At 39.7% G+C, this 23,022-nt stretch overlaps 1 protein-coding gene across 2 annotated transcripts in view; it reads left to right on the top strand.

The window, feature by feature from the left end:
• The window catches only part of MFSD6 (major facilitator superfamily domain containing 6), a 69,915-nt gene extending 49,517 nt beyond the window's left edge, over nucleotides 1-20,398 (top strand). For both annotated transcript variants that reach the window (XM_074364032.1, XM_074364033.1), the window contains exons 4-7: nucleotides 13,776-13,937; nucleotides 14,862-14,960; nucleotides 16,080-16,360; nucleotides 18,324-20,398. In XM_074364032.1, coding sequence (XP_074220133.1) covers nucleotides 13,776-13,937; nucleotides 14,862-14,960; nucleotides 16,080-16,360; nucleotides 18,324-18,521 — 740 coding nt within the window. In that variant the 3' untranslated portion in view covers nucleotides 18,522-20,398. The remainder of the gene's footprint in view (nucleotides 1-13,775; nucleotides 13,938-14,861; nucleotides 14,961-16,079; nucleotides 16,361-18,323) is intronic.
• The last annotated feature ends 2,624 nt before the right edge of the window (nucleotides 20,399-23,022 follow it).

Consider the following 23,022-nt stretch of genomic DNA (forward strand, 5'->3'; position numbering starts at 1 on the left):
CACATATCTCAGCATTGTGTCGTTTAAGAACAACAGAGCACAGACTGAACTGCAGGAAGGAACTGTGCAGTAACAAGTTATGTGCCACACAGCTCTTGGGGTGTCTCACCTCTAATTCTTGCTCTGTTCTGTGGGGTGGGATCCTCACCTGACTTAACTGCTTCTATTACAGGAATGACACAGCCTGCAGACTCTTACTTTAAAAAAGACTGGTATACCTATTGTAATAATATATGCATATACCTTTTTTCTCCTTTTTAATTTAATATGAATTAGATGAAAAAGGATGGTTTGCATTAGTGATTTAAGAAAGTAGAACAAAAAAGAGAAGCTTTGTAAAAAAAAAAAAAACGTTGCGAATTGAAAAACTCTTTTTGCCTGTTAATTTATCACATATTAAATAGCTACCAGGAGTCAGGCAGCATGCTGGGTGCTGGGAATGTGATAAAAAAAAAACCCAACAGTATATACTAGGCATGAAGATCTCACCGTCTGTTCTGGGAGCCAGATATATAAACACATAATTGCTACATGGCATGTTAGATGGAATCAGAAAAATGTGCCAGGTAACCGGGAAGGGGCTCTCTGGAGGGGATGGTGAGCTCCGTGAAGCAGAGAGTGGGAGGATGAAGATATCACTGAAAGATTCCCCAGGGAAATCATAGAGGAGCTGGATTTTGAAGGGTGAAGAGGAGTCTACTAGGTGTCCTGGGCCTTCTGGCGCGGAGGACCGCTGCGGGCAGAGCAGGGAAGTGGGGAGCGGAGTGGGAGGCTGTGCCTGGGGCACGATGCGTTGCCATCCCAGGCTGCTGACCCAGGACATATTTTATAAGACATACTTATGTTCATTCAGGGCAGTTACTCTGCTTCCCGTGGCAGGCTGCAGTCTGTACGTCTGTGTTTCACTTTATGTCCCCGGTGCTGGTAGAAATCTGAAGCCAGTGAAAAGGGAGAATCTGTAAATAGTCTCCACATCTAACCGAGGGCCCTGTGACCAGTCCCAGAGAGCTCTTTGTGTCTCAGACTGCAGGGGACGGCTCTGTCCCTGGCAGAAGAGAATGCCGAGTATTTGGGCCATAGAACAAAATGTCCCGTGCCTTTGTTTGACCTGTGCCCAGCCCTCGGAAAACAGTGGACCATCCATGGGGAATACATCCTGTGTCATAGGAACACACTCTGACTGAACAGTTTGTTTTTGCAGTCTGGGTTCTTCCATGTCTAAAAGGCTTGTCCAAATGACTTTGAAGCCCTTGTGCTGAAGGCGGCTCTACTTAGGATTCAGTAGGACAAGGGATGATGACAAAACACGGGATGATTTAATTACAGGACAGGCCTACTGTCATGATGGAGGCCCCTCAGTTCCTTGACTGGAACAGCTGCCTGCCGATTACTGAAGACTCAGTCTTGGAGGGGAGGGCCCGGGGTGGGATGTGGGCTCTCATCATTGGTGGTCGTGCCACTCAGCAGTCAGTATTTCCATTCTTTGATACCCAACCAGCGCCCCCCACAATACAAGAGGGTCTTCTTAAAAAATAAAGGTGAGGTCTAGCTCTTCATCCTGTCATCCCCCAAACTCCATGAGGACTAGGAACACCTAGGGGAGAACTGACAGGAAGGAGATGAGGGATGTACTTTATCCCCTATCTCTGGCCACCCATCTCTTCCTTGGGTTGCCCATAACTGTTGGAGGCGGATTCCCTGTTATCCTTCGTTCCTCAAGCTCTTGATCAAGATCTCAGCATTTGTCTCTTCAGGCCATGCTGGTAATAATTAGCAGATGGGATGGGGATGGAGCAGATTTCCTCCTTTCTGGGCCCCTGGGGAGGAGACTATGTGGGTGTCTATTTTGGGGTCAAGGTAAGCCTGTTGGATGCTGTTGGAGATTGTGAGGGTGTTTCTTCCCCATGGCTTTCCTCACATTTAGTAGCCAGTATTCTCTTTTGCCTTTTAGCAGTTCACCTATCATTTGCAGCAAGCTCGTTACTCAGTAGGTGACTGGTGCCACAGACAAAGAAGCAGAAGATGTATTTCCTGTTCATAAAGAGCCTGTAATTTATTTTAAAAAGAGACAGTGGATCTAAGTGCCTAAAAAGCATTGCTTGGTGCAGTGAAGGGGGTTTATATTTATTTTATTTATTTTTCAAGGTCTCATTTTAAAAACCTATAGTTATTTTCTCCTTTTCTTCTGCATAAGAAGCATTTAAACATATTCTTGATTGTGATCGGGAGTATACAATTCTGATAAAAATCAAGCTAAAATTTGTTATGCTCCTTCTTATGTGGGTGTTGCTTGTGAATCCTTGCAAGACTTTGAGATGAATATGATCCAGATTTTTCTTGCTATTAAAAACCATTTAAGGAGAGTAAAGCCAGCCCAGGGCTGCTGTAACTGAAGAGGTCCTTTTGTGGAACTTGAATTAATGGCCCAAGCACTGAAGGATGAAAATGAGGTCTGTGTCAGGTCCTTCTCTGCAGGATGGATGCTCAATCAGTGGGATCCCAGTTAAAATTTAAGTTTTCTTTTCTTTCTTTTTTTTTTTAAATTGAAGTATAGTCAGTTACAATGTGTCAGTTTCTGGTGTATAGCATGATAGTTTTCTAATGTCACCGGTAGGAAGACTTGAAGTGACATTCATGAGGCTTTATTCTCTAATTCAGTATGCCTGTTCAGCTGGTTGAGAGCCAGGTTTTCCTTCCTCTCATGTTCTGGAAGAGCATGGAGAAATTATGAAAGGATTACTGTGCATCCCTTATCTGACAGTGCAAATTTTAAACGTGATTCCAATCTGCTATCATCCATGCTGGAATTATTCTATCTGAACACCAGTAGCTTGCCATGTGAATAGAAAGAGACAGATGCTCAAAGTTTAGTATTTCAGTGGATAAACTGGCATATGGAAGTCATTGATGTTACTGTTAAAATTAATTTTTCATCAGAATAGTCTTATAAATTATAATAGAACAGTTTTATTCTTTATCATGCCCATGCTTTACAGTTACTAAAAGTTCTTATATAACCTGTCTTCAAAGCAGATGTTATTTTGTCCCTTCAGAATTCATTTTAAATGTCTTACGCTCCAAGAGTCCTTTTCTGGCAATTGCATCTGATACTTGGTTCTTCTTTTTCTGAATTGTTCTCAAACTTACGGACTATGTTACATGTTGTTACCTAACTTTTTTTTTTTTTTTTGCAAATACCAGTTTTATTTCCTGATTTAGTTTTAACCCTTAAGTGCAAAGGCCATGCCTTATACTTTCTGAATTCTCCAAAGAGACATGCACATAGGAAGATATTCTATAACTGCTTGTCATTTGATTGATTCCATAGTCCCCTGCAAAATGTACTATAGTTGATATTTTCTAATTTTTAAAGCTCTTGAATCATATAGGAAATTCTATCTCAGAAACTTATAAATATGTGAAGGAAAGTTGAAAACTAAGTTTAAAAGTTGAATCTTTAATATGATAGCTTTTTTCCTAGAATACCATCCTGCCATCCATTGCACATCTGTAAAAACTTCTGTGTATTTTAATCATTTACTTACTTGTACTTCCACCTCATGCTGTACATTATTTGAGACAGCTTAGCAAAATATGCAGTCATCTGGAAACCATCAAGTCCTCAGGCTTCAATTAGACTATCTTGTATTCCAGCTCCCCCTAACTATAAGCTCTGTATCTCTGGACAAGCAGCTTAATCACTTGAAGCCTCTTATGCTGTTGTGCTACAGAACAGGCTGATACGAGTATTAAGTAAAGTAATCTATGGGAAGTACTTAGCACATTATCTGGCACATAGTTAGCCTTCAATAAAGGTTAAATAATATAGAAATAAAATTAAAGTTATTTAAAAAAAAATCAGGTCCAGGGGAAATGTAATTTAGAAGATTCTACTCTATGAGGTTAAATTGCAACTGTGCTTTAAAGCCTGGCCATGAATGACTAGTCAGTGTACGTTGTTTTTAAAGTTATCTTTGGGGAAGTGAAAGTTTACTGGCTTTGCTATAAAAGCAGTCCTCATGCGTGGTTTGCTGTGGGGACACTCTGAGTGTGTAGTATATAGTAATAGCAAGTCTTGACATTAAACATGGTCACTTTGGGCTGGTAGTCTCCTTAAGGGAACGCTGAGGGTATAATGCCAGCGTGTGAAATTCACGAGGGCCCCCAAAACATTGTTGTATTAGGTATAGGCTTTCTTTAAAAGCCATTTACATGTCTTTTTGGTTTTTTAACTTGCAAGGTGAAGCTTATAGAAACTTCATTTCCACTTTCCGTTTTACTTATATGTGGGAGTTGGAGGTTTTCTCCATCCTTACCCAAGGTACCTTTATCCGCAAATGCTTTCTTCCTCATATCCCAGCACACAGGCAACTGCCTGCTTGGCTTCATTTCATCTCCTTTTCACTCAGATGCCGTCATGTGTCAGCCCTGTGCCAGGGGCTGGAGATGTTTGTTCTCATCAAGCAGCTCAAGCTGCTCCTCCTTCAGGTAAATCCTGGCCCTTCCCTCCCACCAGACTGTAAGCTCCATGGTGGTTACAGATGTTCTCTGGCCCACAGTCTGGGTGCTCAGTAAGTGCTGTTGAACGAATGCACGAGGGAGATTCTTGCAGTGCTGCATATCGCTGGGTGTGGAGCTGACGGTTGCGTGTCTTCTGTAGAGTCTCTTTCATGTGATGCACGTCGGTTCATGAAGCTGCTGCTAGGTCCACTGCTCTTGGTAGTGTCCTTTACTCTTTGCTGTTGGAGGCCCTGAGTTTGGCAGAGATACTGGCTTGCTGTTCACCCGCTATGTCCTTTTCTTCATGGACCACAGTTGGAGTCCACTTCCCAGCCTCCCTTGCAGTTACATATGAGCATATGACTGGTTCTGCCTGGTGGAATGTGAGCAGAAATGATGTGTGTCACTTCTAAACCCAGCCCAAGAAGCTCCCTGTGTGCCATCTTCTCCTCCCTTCTCTGCTGCCCAGGTCCCCAGGTGAGGAAGATGGCAGAGTCTGCAGCCTGGGTCCCTGAATGACTGTACAAAGCAGAGGTGCTAGTCTTCCTATCTCTTGCCCACTGGACTTTATATGAGCAAGAAAAGAAAACATCTGGATGAAACAAATGGATGAAACCACAAAGATTCCAGTGTTTTGCTGTTACAACAGTACCATTACCTTAACCAATACTGATTCCTTCTTTTGTTTATTGCCTGCCGAGTAGAGGGTTTTTTTGTTTGTTTTCAGAAGCTTTCAGCTTTTTCTTAATCTCCGCATCTGAGAGGTACACTGAACTAACTGAAATGTGTGCTTTGGAAATGTATGCAATGGAAAAGGTTTGTCACAATTGATTCAGTGTGCCAGTGCTAAAGGGATATGTGTGTTTTGTTCAGTAAGTGCAAGTCAGTGGCAGAGCAATAAAAACAAAACAAAACAACCCTAGTTCCCCAATACTTTGTCAGTTCTCACCCCTCCCAGCCGTTATGTGATTTCCACCAGCCAAGCAGCATTTTACAGAGAGCAGCTGCCTGCTTGGGAAGAAAGGATTTCCTTCTTGTTCATACAAGCCAATTGCAATAGTGCATTCTTGTGGGCCAAGACTGAACAATCTTGAAATTCATGTTGCAGAATCAGGTACAAATTGTTGGATATTATTTGGGGCATATAAAAAACTCAATAATATGTATGATGTGTGCTCTTTTGGGAGGCAGGAGAAGAAGGTAGTAAGAATGTACTTTGTTTTTTTAATTGATAGATTCTTGGGCATGTTTGGTATTATCAAAAAAACCTGTCAAAGTAGATGGTTATATTTACTGAGAATACTTTGAATAGCCATTATGAGGATGGACAGTATTTAAGCACTGAAGTTCTGAACTTAGACACCTGGTTCAAGTCCTGTTCCACCTCCCTGTTGTCTGTGTCACTTTGGACAAGGCACTTTGATCTCTCTGTGACTTAGTTTCCTTTTTGGAAAATGAAGAGAAAACAATAGTACCAATCACTGGGAAGAATAAATGAGATAATCTGTGTAAAACACTTAGTAGCACAATCCCTGGTAAGGTAAGCTGCTGCAATAATTTTATTAATGAGGCACATTTAATGTTAATCATAACTATTTCTGGTGGTTCTAGGCTGTTCAAATGTTGAGTATTCCCACACAGTTAAGGTCTTGGCAGTAGGTGGTGTGAAAATATCTCTGAGTTTCTCTTAGGCCTTGAAGGTAATCCTGAGAGAGCCCTGTAAGGTAAGGAAGGACTGAGAAGCTAACTTTCCAGGACACACGTGGAGTCATTTGTTGTCATTTAACGTATGGTGTTGAGTCACCACTCATACTTACTAAGCACCTATTGTGTGAGTTGGTGTGGAATTGCCACTCACAGATACCAGTTTTGGGACAGGTAGACAAGGAAGAGTTAGTTCATACTGCAAGGAGAGCCAGCTGGTGTGCCTTTGTTACTGTTATCAGTCAGGGAGGGAACATCTTTTTCATTCTCACGTTTTGATCCACCACCTTAGTTATCTCATACTAAAAGGTTTAGAGATGGGTAGCACTAGGGTAAACACAGTTACCCACACCACTGGGCACATTGGCTTGTTTATTTCATCATCTGGAGAATAACCATCTACTCCTTTTTCACAGTTCTCTAAAAAAAAGAAAGAATGTAGAAACATTTTCTTTTTTCTGCTTATATCTTTTGCCCTCTAAATTTTACAGGAAGGTTGTCTTATACTAAAACACAATTTTACATATAAGGAAAATGGTGGGGAGAGGGCTTTAGATTTCTAGATTGCTTTATTATTTTAAAATTAGAGGACCAGAACACAATTGCAGTAGAAATATTGGCAAGAGTTTCAGATTATTAATATGATTACTAGAAAGTTGCATATTTAAGTTTAAGAACAAAAAACACAACCCCACAATTGTCTTTTGTATACAAGGTACCGTTATCAACCCAATCCCCTTTTGTGGATTGTTTAGTTTTGTTAGTTTCTTTTCTAGGAAGTAGAGTGGATTCTTCAACCTACATAATATTTTGAAATAAGGTATTTCAGAGAAACCAATTCTAATTCTGCAACTGCCCTGGGAAATGCTGGAGCGTACAGGCAGAGTAGCTTTCATTCTTGTGCTTTTAGTACCAGAGAAAACCTTTTTACTGAATGCTTTACTATTTTTTCCTTCAGTTAATTCCCTTAGTTGCTTTAAAGAATGTAGTTCCCAATTATTTAATCAGTCTCAAAAAGCAATAAGAAAACTCTAGAATTCTAACTGTAGAGAATCCTTTATAACTGCCACTTAATACCAGCCAACAAATTCTAACAGTAGTTTAAAAGCATCCTAATTTAAGTCATCCTACTGGAAAATGCTTTAATTATCTTAGAAGACTCAAAGTTTTAGAAAACCATTAGAATTTGCGGGAAAAAAACCCTATTATTGGAAGATTTTGTGTGTGTTCAGGACTTCACACTTAACAGAATAACTGTTAGAATTATATTTGATCTAGAATTATAGCAAAAATATATTTGTTACTGTTTTGTTTACACACCTACACCCATCTTTGTCTACTTGTACATCCTGTAATTGATTGCTCAAACATGGCCGTAACAATAGATTTGGCATCACCATTAAAGTTAATTTACAACCATTTGATGTGGTTTCAGGTCTTTGATGATTCATCTTTAAGGAATGATTTCTAGGGGGAGGGCTTATCTCAGTAGAGCTCATGCTTAGCATGTACGAGGTCCTGGGTTCAATCCCCAGTACCTCCATTAAAAAAAAAAAAATGATTTCCAAGATCTATGCTGGATGTTACTATTGAATCTAATTAATTTTGAGTAAGTTCATTTTATTTCTTGGAATATTTTTGAGTTTTTTCCTTAATGATAATGAAAAAAAATGAGTATCTGAAAATAAATGGAGTTAGCATCTTTAATAATATATTCTTTAAAAATAATATCTTAATTGTGTATTACTGTATCAACATTTACAATTAAAACTCTAGCCAGGCATTGTTCAATTCTGAGAAAACTGGCATTATCTAAGGTACTGCAGTTGTCTGGCCAGATAAAGCAAGTACTTCATTTGGATTCTGTGAAAATTCAGTGTGCATCCTGCCTCTAATCATCTAGTCCATCTTCTAGTCAAAAAATAACCTACTTGAAATTATTACTGAAATGTACATAAGCCTAAGAAAAATTATTGTGATGTTTCTCAGTCAACTATAGGGCATATAATCTAATGTATCCAGGGAAAATAGAATTTATTCTTTTATGGATCTGCTTAAGTAAGATCATCCTGGTAATCTGACTGTATGCCAGACATTGTGAATTTTACCTTGTTAGGTGCTGGATATTTTTGTATTTGAGCTTTGTTCTGGGACACAACTAAATTACATGGAAATAGTATGATCCTTTTGAGTCCTGCTTTTAAAGATTACTTAGATGGGACCAGAGCAGTGTTTAGACCAGGGCTAACTCTTTCATAATACTAACACAAGACTGTTTTTTTCTTTTTTCATTTTCATGCATTTTTTTAATTGAAATACAGTCAATTATAATGTGTCAATGTGTGGTGTCCAGCACAATGTCCCAGTCATGCATATATATATATATGCATATGTTCACTTTCATATTCTTTTTCATTAAAGATTATTACAAGATATTGAACATTGTTCCCTGTGCTGTACAGAAGAATCTTTCTTAAAATCTGTTTTTATATATAGTGGCTAACATTTGCAAATCTCAAACTCCCAAATTTATCCCTTCCCACCCCCTTCCCCCAGAAACCATTAGATTGTTCTCTATGTCTGTGAGTCTGTTTCTGTTTTGTAGATGAGTTCATAGTGTCCTTTTTTTTCTTAGATTCCACATATGCGTGATATCATATGGTATTTTTTCTTTCTTTTTCTGGCTTACTTCACTTAGAATGACGATCTCTAGGGCCATCTATGTTGCTGCAAGTGACATTATTTTATTCTTTTTATGGCTGAGTAGTATTCCATTGTATAAATATACCACAACTTCTTTATCTAGTCATCTGTCAGTGGTCATTTAGGTTGCTTCCATGTCTTGATTCATGCATCTTTATATACCTTTATCATACATGCAAGAACTCATACAGTATCTAGTATCCTATTGCATGTTTAGGATCATTTATAGACAGCATTATAGCAAAGAAATGCTCCTACAGTTGGCATTTTTCTCTCAAAATTGTTCTTGACATTTATCCATGTTGATACATATATCTCTAATTTATATTTTATCATCACTAAATTTTTTATTTTTTTATTTTTAAAAATTGTAATATAATTTTATGTTGTCCAGCTGAAATTAATATAATGTATGTCAATTATACTACAATAAAAATTTTTTAAATACAAAAAAATTGAGATATAACTGACATATAACATTGTATTTGTTTCAGGTGGACAACATAATGATTTGATATATGTACATATTGTGAAATGATCACCGCAATTAGTCCAGTTAACATTCATCACCACACAGAATTACAATTTGTTTTTCTTGTGATGAAAACTTTTAATATCTACTCTTTTAGCAACTTTCTTTTTTTTTTTTAACATTTTTTTGATTGAGAAATAGTCATTTTACAATGTTGTGTCAAATTCCAGTGTAGAGCACAATTTTCCAGTTATACATGAACATACATATATTCATTGTCACACTTTTTTTCACTGTGAGCTACCACAAGATCTTGTATATATTTCCCTGTGCTATACAGTATAATCTTGTTTATCTATTCTACATTTTGAAATCCAGTCTGTCCCTTCCCACCCTCTGCCCCCTTGGCAACTACAAGTTTGTATTCTATGTCTATGAGTCTGTTTCTGTTTTGTATTTATGTTTTTTTGTTTGTTTTTTTTTAGATTCTGCATATGAGCGATCTCATATGGTATTTTTCTTTCTCTTTCTGGCTTACTTCACTTAGAATGACATTCTCCAGGTACATCCATGTTGCTGCAAATGGTGTTATGTTGTCGGTTTTTATGGCTGAATAGTATTCCATTGTATAAATATACCACAGCTGCTTTATCCAGTCATCTGTTGATGAATATTTAGGCTGTTTCCATGTCTTGGCTACTGTAAATAATGCTGCTATGAATATTAGGGTGCAGGTGTCATTTTGAAGTAGGGTTCCTTCTGGATATATGCCCAGGAGCAAGATTCCTGGGTCATATGGTAAGTATATTCCTAGTCTTTTGAGGAATCTCCATACTGTTTTCCACAGTGGCTGCACCAAACTGCATTCCCACCAGCAGTGAAGGAGGGTTCCCTTTTCTCCACTACCTCTCCAGCAGTTAACACAAGACTGTTTTAAGTATTCTGCCAATCACAGGAATCATGAGTTTTTCCAATTTGGGTGGTGGAAACAGGTACAGTTCTCGGCCCTGTATGGGTCTGAGTAATGTTTTCTGTAATGCTTTTAGGTGGTTCTTTCCCTGGCTTTAGTTTCTGTAATGCTCTTGCTAATCAGTACTCTACGGAGTACTGAGGGAAACCACCTTCAGATCTCTGGAGTTTCTCTCGGTGATGCTCTCTCCTTTCTGGTATTCTGACCCGGAACTCCAGCTGCCTTCGTCTTCCCAGACCATCAGCCCTGTCTCAGCTCAGTAACTCCTGTCTGTGCCCTGCAGCATTCAGACTCTAACCAGGCAGTAAACTGGGGCTCCTCGTTTGTTTCCCATCTCAGAGATCTCTGTCCTTGTCCCTTATGTCCACTGTCTTGGGAACTGTTGTTTCATATATTTTGTCCAGTTTTTGGTTGTTTCAGGAAGAATGGTAAATCCAGTCCCTGTTACTCCATTTTGGCTAGAACAGACTAATGTCAGATTAAATCTTAAATGATATTAATCTCTCAGTTTAATTTTCCAAAACATAAGTTGAGTTTCTGATGATATCATTTCCAAATGGGATTATTTTTCATGGAGCAAGTCCATGACTTAATCAAGGCAGAAGTGGATGATTTCTGAATCCTTTCTAGCTAGCTATAAAACCTGCTGTGACAATATCTTCTTATCACATTTAAAGCAGGGCTCTAGTAAAGATTTAAATTCACAACGCACAGTTGCTGTGCATTAAAATAATGACCAATTTTTTTTCACCTGTTATCTTTATCCCCTCCTTCCCTCCCAACAAATGGTGAAGATATAATGAAACTGGTACTGAGGCATTGTAAATGGTCTCTATACTCTTGGAAAACAAATTGAAACTATATATTAAAGGCATAGAAGTTATATCCTTTGAGTCATTAACCCCACTTGTGCAATTATATAACCAATGGAAGTAATTGAAAAGCTGTATCTCTAAAAATGTTAGTTTTAATTATAATGGAAAAAATTGAGAACAATTTTCAAAAATTAAAATATAGTTGATTTACCATGTACAGCAAAGTGATTCAGTTATTTTTTCAGATTATATTCCACTATAGGTTATTATAAGATAATGAATACAATTTCCTGTGCTATACAGTAAATCCTTGTTGCTTATCTATTTTATGTATAGTAGTTTGTACCTGTTAGTCCCATACTCCTAATTTATCCCTCTCACCTTCCTTCCTTGTCCCCTTTGGTAACCATGTTTGTTTTCTATGTCTGTGAATCTGTTTATGTTTCATATATAGATTTGTATTGTTTTTTAGATTCCACATATAAGTGATATATAGTATTTGTCTTTTTCTGTCTAGCCATGTGGTTGAAAATGGTAATATTTCATTCTTTTTTATGCCTGAGTAATATTCCATTTTGTATGTGTTTAAGATATAGGTATACACACATATACACCACATCTTCTTTATCCATTTATCTGCTGATGGACGTTCAGGTTGCGTCCACATGTTGGCTATTGTAAATAGTGCTGCTGTGAACATTGGGGTGCATGTATCTTTTCAAATTAAGAGTTTTCATCTTTTCCAGATATATACCCAGCAGTGGGATTGCTGGATTATATGGTAGCTCTATTTTTAGTTTTTTAACGAACCTCCATACTATTTCCCATGGTAGCTACACCAATAATTTCCACCAATAGTGTAGGAGGATTCCATTTTCTCCATACCCTCTCCAGCATTTATTATTTATAGAGTTTCTGATGATGGCCATTCTGACCAATGTGAGTTGATGCCTCACTGTGATTTTGATTTGCATTTCTCTAATAATTAATGATGTTGACTGTCTTTACATGTGCCTGTTGGCCATCTGTATGTCTTCTTTGGAAAGATGTCTGTTTAGGTCTTTTGCCCATTTTATGATTGGGTTGGTTTTTTTTGTTTTGTTTTGTTTTGTTTTTTTGATAGAGTTATATGAGCTGTTTGTATATTTTGGATATTAACTCCTTGTTGGTTGCATCATTTGCAAATATTTTCTTCCCATTCCATAGGTTATCTTTATGTTCTGTTGATAGTTTCCTTTGCTGTGCAAAAGCTTTTAAATTTGATTAGGTCCCATTTGTTTTTCTTTTCTTTCTTTTTTTTCTTTTAACCTTGGGAGACTTATCTAAGAAAATATTGCTACAGTTTATGTCAGAGAATGTTTTGCCCGTGTTCTCTTTTAGGAATTTTATAGTGTCATGTCTTATATTTAGATTTTGAGTTTACTTTTGTATATGGTGTTTGGGAGTGTTGTAATTTCATTGATTGACATATGGCTGTCCAGCTTTCCCAATACCTTGTTGAAGAGACTATCTCTTCTCCATTGTATAGTCTTGCCTCCTCTGTTGTCCATTAATTGACCATAGGTGAGTGGGTTTATTTCTTGATTCTCTATTCTGTTCTGTTGATCTACATTTATCTATTCTTAATGTCAAAATAGATCCTCAGTAAGAGGTTAATACCACAAATATACACAGAACTCCTAAAATTCAACAGCAAAAAAAAAAAAAAAAAAAAAGCCAAAACAACTTAATTCATGAAGGGGCAAAAGGCTTGAATATACCTTCTCTGAAGATTTACAAATGGCCAATAAACACGTAAAGAGATGTTCAACATGACTAGCCATTATGTAATGCAAGTCAGAACCACAGTGAGATGCCACTTTATACCCATTTAAGATTGCTGTTAAGAAAAACATGGAAAATCACATCTGATGAGAATGTGGAGAAATTGGAACTCTGTGCAGTTCTGGTGGGAATGTAAAATGGTGCAGCTACTGTGGAAAACAGTTCCTCAAAGTGTTAAATATATTACTATATCCCTTAGTAACTCCAGTCTGAGGTATATACCCAAAAGAACTAACAGCAGGGACTCAGATACTTGTACATTAATGTTCATAGCACAAAATGTTACAAGGCTACATATTCATTAGCATTAAAAAGATAGGAAATTCTGACTCATTCTACAACATGGATGAACTTAGAAGACATTATGCTAAGTGAAATAAGCCAGACACAAAAGGACAAATATTGTACGACTCCACTCATACTAGGTACGCAGAGTAGTCACATTCATAGAGACAGAAAGTAAATGGTGGTTCCCAGGGCCTGGGGAGAGTATTATTTAAAGGGTACAGAATTTCATTTGGAGATGATAAAACAGTTCTGGAGATAGATGGTAGTGATGGTTGCACAACACTGTGAATGTACTGAAAGCCACTGAACCATGCACTTAAAAATGGTTAAATGGTAAATTTTGTTATGTATATTTTACCACAAACAAATAAAATATATATCCTTATTAGGTAAGTATGTATGTTTTTATGTGTATATATGTATCTAGTTAAATAAATAACTCACATTCCAAAAAAGAGTAACCCAGGAAGTTGTCCCGCCCGCTTCTCTTCCTCTCCAGGAGTGACGCACGCGGCCATCTGGGCAGCCTGCATTTCTTATCTCAGCGCTGCGGTCCCGCCCGAGCTGAGGACGTCTGCACAGGGCATCCTGCAGGGCCTTCATCTGGGCTTGGGGAGAGGTTGTGGTGCCATGATCGGAGGCGTGTTGGTCAATTACTTTGGTAAGAATGGCTTTCTCTTTTTCCCTTTCTTCTTTGATGAAAACTTAACGGTTTTTCGGTAACACCTCAGCAAACACTCAGACTATGACTGAAGAGTGCCAGAAGCTAAATAAGTGTTCATATTCTTTCTAGCTTTCATGGTAGTCATGACCATTAAGCAGTGTGCTTAGAGTCATTAAGATGGTGAGAGCCAGCCTGTAACCGTGCATGCTTCTCTGACAGCCAGCTTAATGAGATGCTACACAGACCCCTCAAAGGAGCCGAAGAAATGAATAAGCACATGTTCTTTTGGCTTGAAGGTTCAAAGTACCCTAAACCTGCTGACGATAGTGCTGGAGGAAGGAAAATTCATCACTGTTACGCCATCAGGAGATTCTGAATCAGAAAAATCTAACTCTGTGCTGGCTTTAGTAATGTCACTGCATCTGTGCTGACACAGCTGCCCTGTCAGAGCTCTCTTACTGGAAATACAGGGGCTGAGGTGGAGACGGGATTATTCTGCTCCAGGCATCTCGACTACTCAGTCATCTATGGAAGACGGGCCCTCAGATGTCTGAACTTTCCGCACTGTTTGAACTCTGCTGTTCTAATTACAGATTAATAGGGATGTTTAATAGGTGCAGGTCTGTGTGAAGAAGAGAACACCACTGAATTTTATGGGGAAAGACACTCAGAGGCAGTTCTGTGCAAATGCGATTTCAGAATTAGATCAGTGGCAGATGCCTAGTACCCACACGCGGGTTTCTTGACACCTAGCCAGACCTGCGTTTTCCTACTCTGGGAAGCGAGCGGGCACTTGCCACTCTCTGGTTCATCCCCAGCTCTGCTGCCTTTGCCCTGACCTTTAGAACATTGACTGGTTTGGACGAGGGCTACCTGCCTTTCCTGGAATTGCTCTGTGGAGTACTGTTTACCTCTCCACAGGGGCTGCTGCAACCTTCCGAGGAATCGGCATGGCCTGCCTGGTGATCCTCCTGCTCTTCGCCCTCATCCAGTGGCTGGCGGTGCCAGACGAGGAAGAAGGTAAACATGCTCATTGGTCATTAATGGTTCCAAAGGTTGCAGCCATGGCAAATTCCACACATACCCCCCCAGAAACCCAGAGGTGGTAACTGTATACAACAGACCTGTGAGGCTAGGCTTTCTCCGTGGGTATATCAGTGAACTCATGTGCACCGTTGCTGGAGAGAAGCCACTTTCTGTGTTGAGAAGAATACTGGTTATTATTTATTAGCTTAGAATTTTTTTTTTTTTTGCTTTTGTTTCATTTTATGGTACAAAGTGTGGGGGAAGGTATTGGGTTTAATTTTTTCTGATACTCTAAAGGGATTTAAAATGTAAATCAAATACATGTAGGGTTATCCAGGAATTTTACTATTCAGGATAGTAATCTAAACCTTAAATTTGAAGTTTTCCCTTAATTAGGCATGATCTTCATGAAAATAGTTCTTCAGAGGAAAGGTTATATCAAATACAATGTGTGGTTGAGAACAAGTTTTCAACTTTTTTTTTTTTTTTTAATGAAGAAAGCCAACCAGTAAAACAAACATTCTTTGTCAGCTGTTGGATCCTGGAATAGGCTCATCTTCTTTGGTGTCCTGTCCTTTGAAAAGCACCTGATGTGCTTCTGTTAAAAGAAAAACTAACTTGTTACAGAAACCCCAGAGACAGATTTTAATTCCAGTAAGTTAGAAAGAAAGACCAATGCTGATTTTTCTCACTCGTCTTCTTTTATAATCCTAACTGGCTCATATCTCTTGCCCTGCTTCGTCCTGACCTTCAGTAAAAGCCAGTAAAAGCAGCTGTCATGTGATTTTTCCTGTTTTGATGCTTATCTTTAAAAATCTCAGTCCTGTAACTGAGGCAACGTTCACTATAACCTATGCCCCACAGAGGTTATATATGTTAACTGAATAATACATTTCATAAATAAATGTAAGTTAATATCTATTAAGCCCTATAAGGAGACTCTAGAAGATAAACATCACATTCATTTGCTAAGCCTTGGTACACAGCAACTTATTAACTTCCCAAGCACACTAGAATGGGCTCATGGGGTTGTCTGCTTATTTGTTTATTTTTACATTTGTTTAAACATGTAGAAAACTCTGAAAAATAATTTAAACATGATTTTCTCTCCAGACAAGACGATGTTGGCAGAAAGGATTCCTGTTCCCTCTAGTCCTGTTCCCATAGCAACCATTGACTTGGTCCAGCAACAGACGGAAGACGTTATGCCACGCAGTGAGCCCAGAATTCCACCCAAGAAAACCAAGCACCAGGAAGAACAGGAGGATGTGAACAAGCCAGCGTGGGGGGTCAGCTCCTCTCCCTGGGTGACCTTTGTCTATGCACTCTACCAAATTAAAGAGATAATGCAATTAACAAGAGACAACCGTGCTTCTGAGATACAGCCTTTACAGGTAAAGTTGTTCGCCTGCCTTTAGCAGGCTCAGTTACTCATTCAACAAGATTGCTAGGAGGTCTGGTGCGGGAAATAGACACACAGATATTTTCAGTACTTGGTGACAAGTGTGTTGCTGAGGTATATACCAGTTCCCACAGAAGGAAAATTCTGCCTTACAGAATTGAGGAAGGCATCACAGAGAAGATGGTACTTCAAAGAAAGAAAATAAATCCATTCTGATTTTGTGTATTTCTTTAAAATGTCAGCGTTGATGGACACTAGTTGCAGTGTAGATGTATGGTGTTGCCTTTAGGGACTATATATATTAATCTCTGTAATTCTAAAGTTCTAGTGGGGACGTTATATATAATAGGATCCCAATAAATATCTGATGAATTAAAGAATTAATACCCTGAGCCACTATCTGGATCTCACAGGACACCTGACTCAGTGGAAGTGTGGTTTTGCTAGTGGCCTCACCCGAAAAATAAAAAGTGTGATTTTTCTTGTCCCTGGAGTTGTGATCTCTCCTGAGTAGAGTCATATCACATGGATAAAACACTGTTGGTAGTTGTAACTGAAGCTGTATACTACTTTTAGAAAATGGTTAAGTGTGACTTCTGTGAACACTTTGGCCAAAGTAATGAGTCTCCTTCCTTGTGTTTTTGTTCCCCACTCCCTTTTGCTTGATGAATCATGTCAGCTGTATACCTAGAATGGCTTCAGAGGACACAGAAGGAAAAAAAAAAAAACCAGGAAATACTTGAAGAGTAATTTGAGTAATTTCCTCTTTGGAAAATCTGAACTACATAAAATTTATCATGACTTTACACACTAATGTGTAACATTCCTATAATTTAAATGAAATCTGGTTCTTTACTGATAACCATAATGCATTCCAGTCTGTGTATGAGCCTGTTGATTTATCAAGGTAATAAGCTCACACAAACCCTCTGCCCACAAGTCAAGGAGAATATTGGGGCGGGAGGAGCATGTAACGGATGTGAAGCAGGAGAAAGGATGAGACCCGCCTGGATGGCAGTGTTTTCATAATTTTGGGAATTTATCCTCATTTTCCAAGAAGCCTTTTAGGCTTAAGTATCATTACATTTTTTTAGCCTAGTATGTTAAGATTAATAAAAACTGGCTGGTATGTCACAGTTATTCTTATGAAGAAGTCATTATACTGAGATTTTTTTCACATTTTAGAATCAGTTACACAAATAAAACTTTTTTGGTGCTCAGCTATTTGACGTGATGGGTACTAATTCAGAGGAAAATCCATTATTAAAAGAAACATATTTCCTGATTTTTACAAATCAGGAAGGTAGCATGGAATGCGGCATTTTGCACACTTGCTGCAGGTGATGAGCTGGAGTGATATGTACTCACAGTTGGTTATGTAGATGCTTGTTTACATTCCCTTTGTTTTTACATGGATATTCAATGTCTCATTTAACTTTTAGCATGTACTTTAAAATCCCAAGTATACATCAGGACCTTAATTTCAGGACCTTCTTTTCCTGGCACTGTCTCCAGGCTGAGAATGCCTTCCTCACTTCCTGTTAGACAAGGTCCCCTCCAGCCTTGAGTGCTATGGTCTCAGCCAGTGGCCTGAGTTTCAGTTCCGTGCTGCTCACCCAGTGATTTGCCACGATGGCTGTTGGGGGCTTGGTAAATATCTGCTGATGTAAATTGCTTTCCTAGCAGTAACAGGCATTTGGTAGTAATGTTCCTTTATCCACAAGATACGTCTGCTTATAGTGTTTGTGTTTTTCATGCGGCTTTGGCAGTTGCACATAGGAAAGGAGATGAAAGGTAAGACATTCCATCCTTTTTCCTCTATTTCTTGTTTCCTGAAGTGGTCACTTCAGGACGATCTCCCCTTGTTTCCTGTATCTTACTTGAACACGTATGGAAAGTGTTGGATTTATTTGCTAGCACTGACCATGGTGCATCTTCTGTTTTTTTCCTTCCAGGGGACCAGTGAGAATCGGGAAGATTCTCCAGCTGGTAGAGCCCGGCCTGGACCACGTGAGACTCACTCTGACCCATCTAGAAACCAGCCATCCCCTCAAGCAGCAGCATCTCAGACGCAGAGCAGCCCTGCTCACGTGGACGGGCACGTGGAGGAGAGTGAGGACCAGCAGGCTCGGCCTGCTGCTGGGGGACACTGAGGGGTCCCGCTCATCTCACCCTGCATGGAACTGGGGTCCTCTGCCAGGACAGAGGGAGAGGTGCCCCGAACCTCGCATACACCTCACCTTGAGGAGCATAGCACCACATACGCTTCTAAATACCTGAACCCATCACCATGGAAACACACACCATAGGAGCTACAGTACATATGGGCGGAAACAGGTCACCTTCCACAGTCCCACTGGAATCACAGGAGGAAAGTGGAGCTCAGTGAGGACTTCCAGTTCTTCGGTTGGTTAGGCTAAGGACTACAGGACTTCTCTGCCAGGGCAGTAAGAGTTGAAACCAGCAGTTACACTAGATGAGCAGAGGGAAAGAAAGTGTTTCAAGGTGAATGCTGATGTAATTTCCCTCTTCTGATTATTTATTCTAATTATTCGGTTCTTAATGCAAACTGGGAAGAAACAGAATACATCTATACTTTTGTTTATCTTAAAACCATTAAAGAAATTATAAGACATATTTTAAAAGTAACCAGATAAAAGTTAGTAGCATATATGCTTTCGTTTAAAAAAAAAGGGAAAAGTTTCATCAGAAACTTGGCATATCTCTAGCAAATATATTTTTATATGTGTATGGTATATAATGAAAATCGTCAATTCTTTGAGCAGCAAAAGCTGTTACTGACTACTTGCAAGCTAAGCTGAGCTTTAAAAATGCCTTTTGTTTTAAATGGGCTTTAAGACCAGAGAGAATATTTCAAATCAACCAACCAACTCAGTATCTGGTGGTTTGACAGACATGGGTTTACTAAATATATCGATACTGTAAACAGCCTCTATCACTATTTACAATTTTATAGTGATTTAGGCTCTAATTAGCTGATGGAATAAAATAAGCAAACAATCACTGAATTCCTAAGGGTTTCTTTAATTAAACAGTACTACTTGCAAATAACAGTATAAGATTTAAGTGCCTGGGGAAGGGATACAATTATTTTAACTTACATAATGGTTTAGTTTTTGTTTCCTTTTTGGTGAGGGGAAAAGGTGGTGAATAGGAAACTAGGAGTGGAAAGACAGAAATAAGTAAGCATACTTTCCAATGACTACAGAAACAAATCTCAGTCTATTCTTCCCCTGAAGACAAACACTGGACAGTTCAGATAGGGGTGAGCTACTGTTGTAAATAGTACAGCCACAGTCAGAACAATGGCTGGGAGACTCATGCATGAAAGCTTGCTGCTAAAGATGAAAGCTGGGGGAGGGCCGTGGAAAAGGAAACACTGTTAAGCTGGAGGAAGGTCAATGATGTAGTGTGTATATGAGCTGGTGGATAAGCACAGGAGAGAGGTAATACAAGAGTTAAAAATGAGCAGCTCACCTTGCTCTCTGACACTGACTAGGCAGGACCAGCTGTAAAGTGAGGGCTTTTCCATGACACCATGCTTCTGCCCACAACTGCATCTGGGAGAAGAAACTCTACACTGGATATCTAGCTTCACCACAAAACACAGCTTAAAAATAAAGTGACAGAAAGAAATAGTAAGCAAATAGTTATTTTTGCACTTGAACTGAAATGTACTGTACTGTAAATTATCATGACTCATTTTAAGTGACCTTTAAAGATCAGATGTATTTATTATGCTTATGTAATTATAGAAAGAAATAAATGGGTGACAGGCCGAACCTCACCTATGAATGTACAGTATGTGGATTTGTGAAACTGACTGTAGGAAGTCAAAAAACTTATACTGTATCTTGTGTTTACAGTTCTGATTTATTCTTCCAAAAAGCCTGCTGTTTTGGAAATGCACAGTTGACATGTTGAAATAAAAAATAAATACCATTTTTAAATGTTTCTTAAATGATAATGATGTGACCAAACAAATAAAAGTCCTTCACACTGTAATGAACGAGACCGGATTCTACAGGCCTTTGTTATGAGACATTTACTGTGAGAGCTGATTCAATAGTGCAGAAATTTCCAGAGACTTTCATGGGTTTGTGGACTTTGTGACTTCTTCCTGTCCCCAAAGTGCCATTTAAAAAAATGTTAAAGTGAATTCAAATTAAATCTTGATTTGGTAAGTTTATAACCGCTCTTGAGATCCCGTGGAAATACCCAGGAGGCGTCACGAAGCCCAGGCTGGTAATCGCTGCCTTAATGACCTGTTTCATATTCTTTCCCTCATGACTGTACAAAAAGTGAATTATGCTAAGTGAAGAAAAAACGGAAAAGAGGGGAAAAAAAGCGCACGTGGATCCAAAGAGGTTAGTTGCTAACTATTAAACTATTACTGAAAGTCATAAATGGAACAGCAGGTGATATAACTTACACCTCCAGTAGCTGGGAAAGCTGCTAGGCCAGTGAGGCCAGGAAAGGCCTAAGGCATTCATGGGAGAACACGGCTGCTTTACTGGCTTATTAGTCCTGTCACGGGCCCCGTGAAGCAGACAGTTGGCTAAGCACTTCCCTGTGATTTGCAGCTCCTCCAGTGCTGCCGGGGTGGGGGCAGCTGAAGGTCCTGGGGCCACTGCTCACACAGTATTCCTCACAGCCAATTTGAGTTAAGCAGTGAATGCAGGAGAAGGGGACCCACACCCACTGGTTCTGGGTGTTTGTGTGCTGACGACATTGTCGTTTTGTCCTTCAACAACCCGATGTGGTACACATCACTGTCCCCACTTTCAATATGAGAATTCAGGAGCTAATGCAGCTTACCTTACAGGACCAAGGACACAAAGCCAGGATTCAGGTTCAGACCTGGTGCATGCCCAAGGGCAGGTCCACCCAGGACCCTCGCTGATCCTAGGAGGCTGGGGGCTACTCCCTGCTTTTGCTGTAATAGAACAAGCGTGAAAGCAGCCCTGGCCATTCAAACCCTCACCTCGTGTGCCTGCTGCTCACGTGTGTGGCTGTGTTTTCATTCAGGATCACTAGTTTATACTCGGGTACCCAGAAATCCAGCACCTTCGAACGCCTGCTGCTTTGTGAGTTGAGTGTCAGAACCCTTTCACTCCTGAGGTGACCTGGAGGGTTTGGCGGGCCTGCAAAGAAAACCGGGAGGTTGGCAGGGACTCTGAAGACCAGTGGCGCTGGCATCAGGAAGGGCCAGCAGACACACCCACTTCTCGGTGTCCTGAGGCAGCAGCTTTTTAGAGAAGCACTGTCCGCAGTGGTGGCCATTCACCACAGGTGAATATTAAGTGCTTGCAATGTGGCTAGTGCATCTGAGGAATTAACTTCCTGTTTTATTTAAATTTAAACAGCTCTATGTGGCTTGTGGCTACCATATTGGACAGTGCAGGAACAGAAAGAAATCACCTTTGGGAGCTCTCTGGGCCTTAGCTTCCTCATCCTCAGTGTGAATGACTGGACCCTAAAATTAACCTTATTCTGGGAGGATGAAGGCATGCTGTGACAGAGTGGACTGTAGGGAAGTAAAAAGTGATTTTTCCTTCAGAAATTCTGTTGTCCTTGGTGCAAGCATGTCTCAAAGCTGCTTCTGAAGCCCCAAACCACCCCTGTGCCATTTTGGCAAAGCTCTAAGAATACCTGGCTCAAGAATTCCAAACCATCAGGCAGATGGGAGAGATGCTGGTGCCTAGATGGGAACAGAATAAAGGGGTGAGAGAAAGGGGGAGTGGGTTCTCAAATCACTGAGTAGTTTACCTTACACGAGGACAAACTGTGGTTTAAGGTAAGAGTAACTGGAAACTTGGTGATGTCTAGAAGGGGAAAGAAATGTGCCAGTCTAGGTGGGTGCCTAACACTTACTCAGCCACTATCTGCTTCGGGGCTAATGCAGGACACCTGCCCCACTGTGGCTCCAGGGAGCTCCCAGGCTTTAGATGGCAACCCTCACAGTACTGGGGTCAGGGGTGCCGGCTCTGGAGCCCCGCTGTCTGGATTTGAATCTCAGTTCTCCCACTAAGAGCTTACATATATACGGAACCTCTCTGGGCCTCAGGCCCTCTGTAAAATTTAAGATGATTTCAGTGTCTACCTTAAAGGCTGTTCTGATGTTTAAATGACATACCTGACACACAGTGCACACTCCACCAATACTGCCATCATTTCTGTGTGGCAGGTAGCCCATGGCAGGAGTGCTGTCTCATTTTCCCAGCAGGGATTAGCTCTCTTAGTATTTTGTTAATGTTTAAATCTATAACCATACTGCATTCTCCCAAACTACACTGCCATGCTAATGTTTACCTATACCTAGTAAACTATCTAATAAAGCTTTCAGTCCCAACATCCCTTGTATACATTAACTGGTTGGAGATATGGGTTAGTTAAGGGACAAAATTAATCAAAACATAGATTGAAGAGGATGAGGGAAAATGATAAATAATGTCATACGCCAACAAACTGGACAATCCAGAAGAAATGGACAAATTTCTAGAAACATACAGCCTGCCGAGACTGAGTCAAGAAAAAAAACAAACAATTTGAACAGACTGATCACTAGCAGTGAAACAGAATCTGTAATTTTAAAAACTCCCCGCAAACAAAAATCCAGGGCTGGATGGCTTC

Source organism: Camelus bactrianus, chromosome 5 (assembly GCF_048773025.1).
Source record: "Camelus bactrianus isolate YW-2024 breed Bactrian camel chromosome 5, ASM4877302v1, whole genome shotgun sequence".
Classification (NCBI taxonomy): domain Eukaryota; kingdom Metazoa; phylum Chordata; class Mammalia; order Artiodactyla; family Camelidae; genus Camelus; species Camelus bactrianus.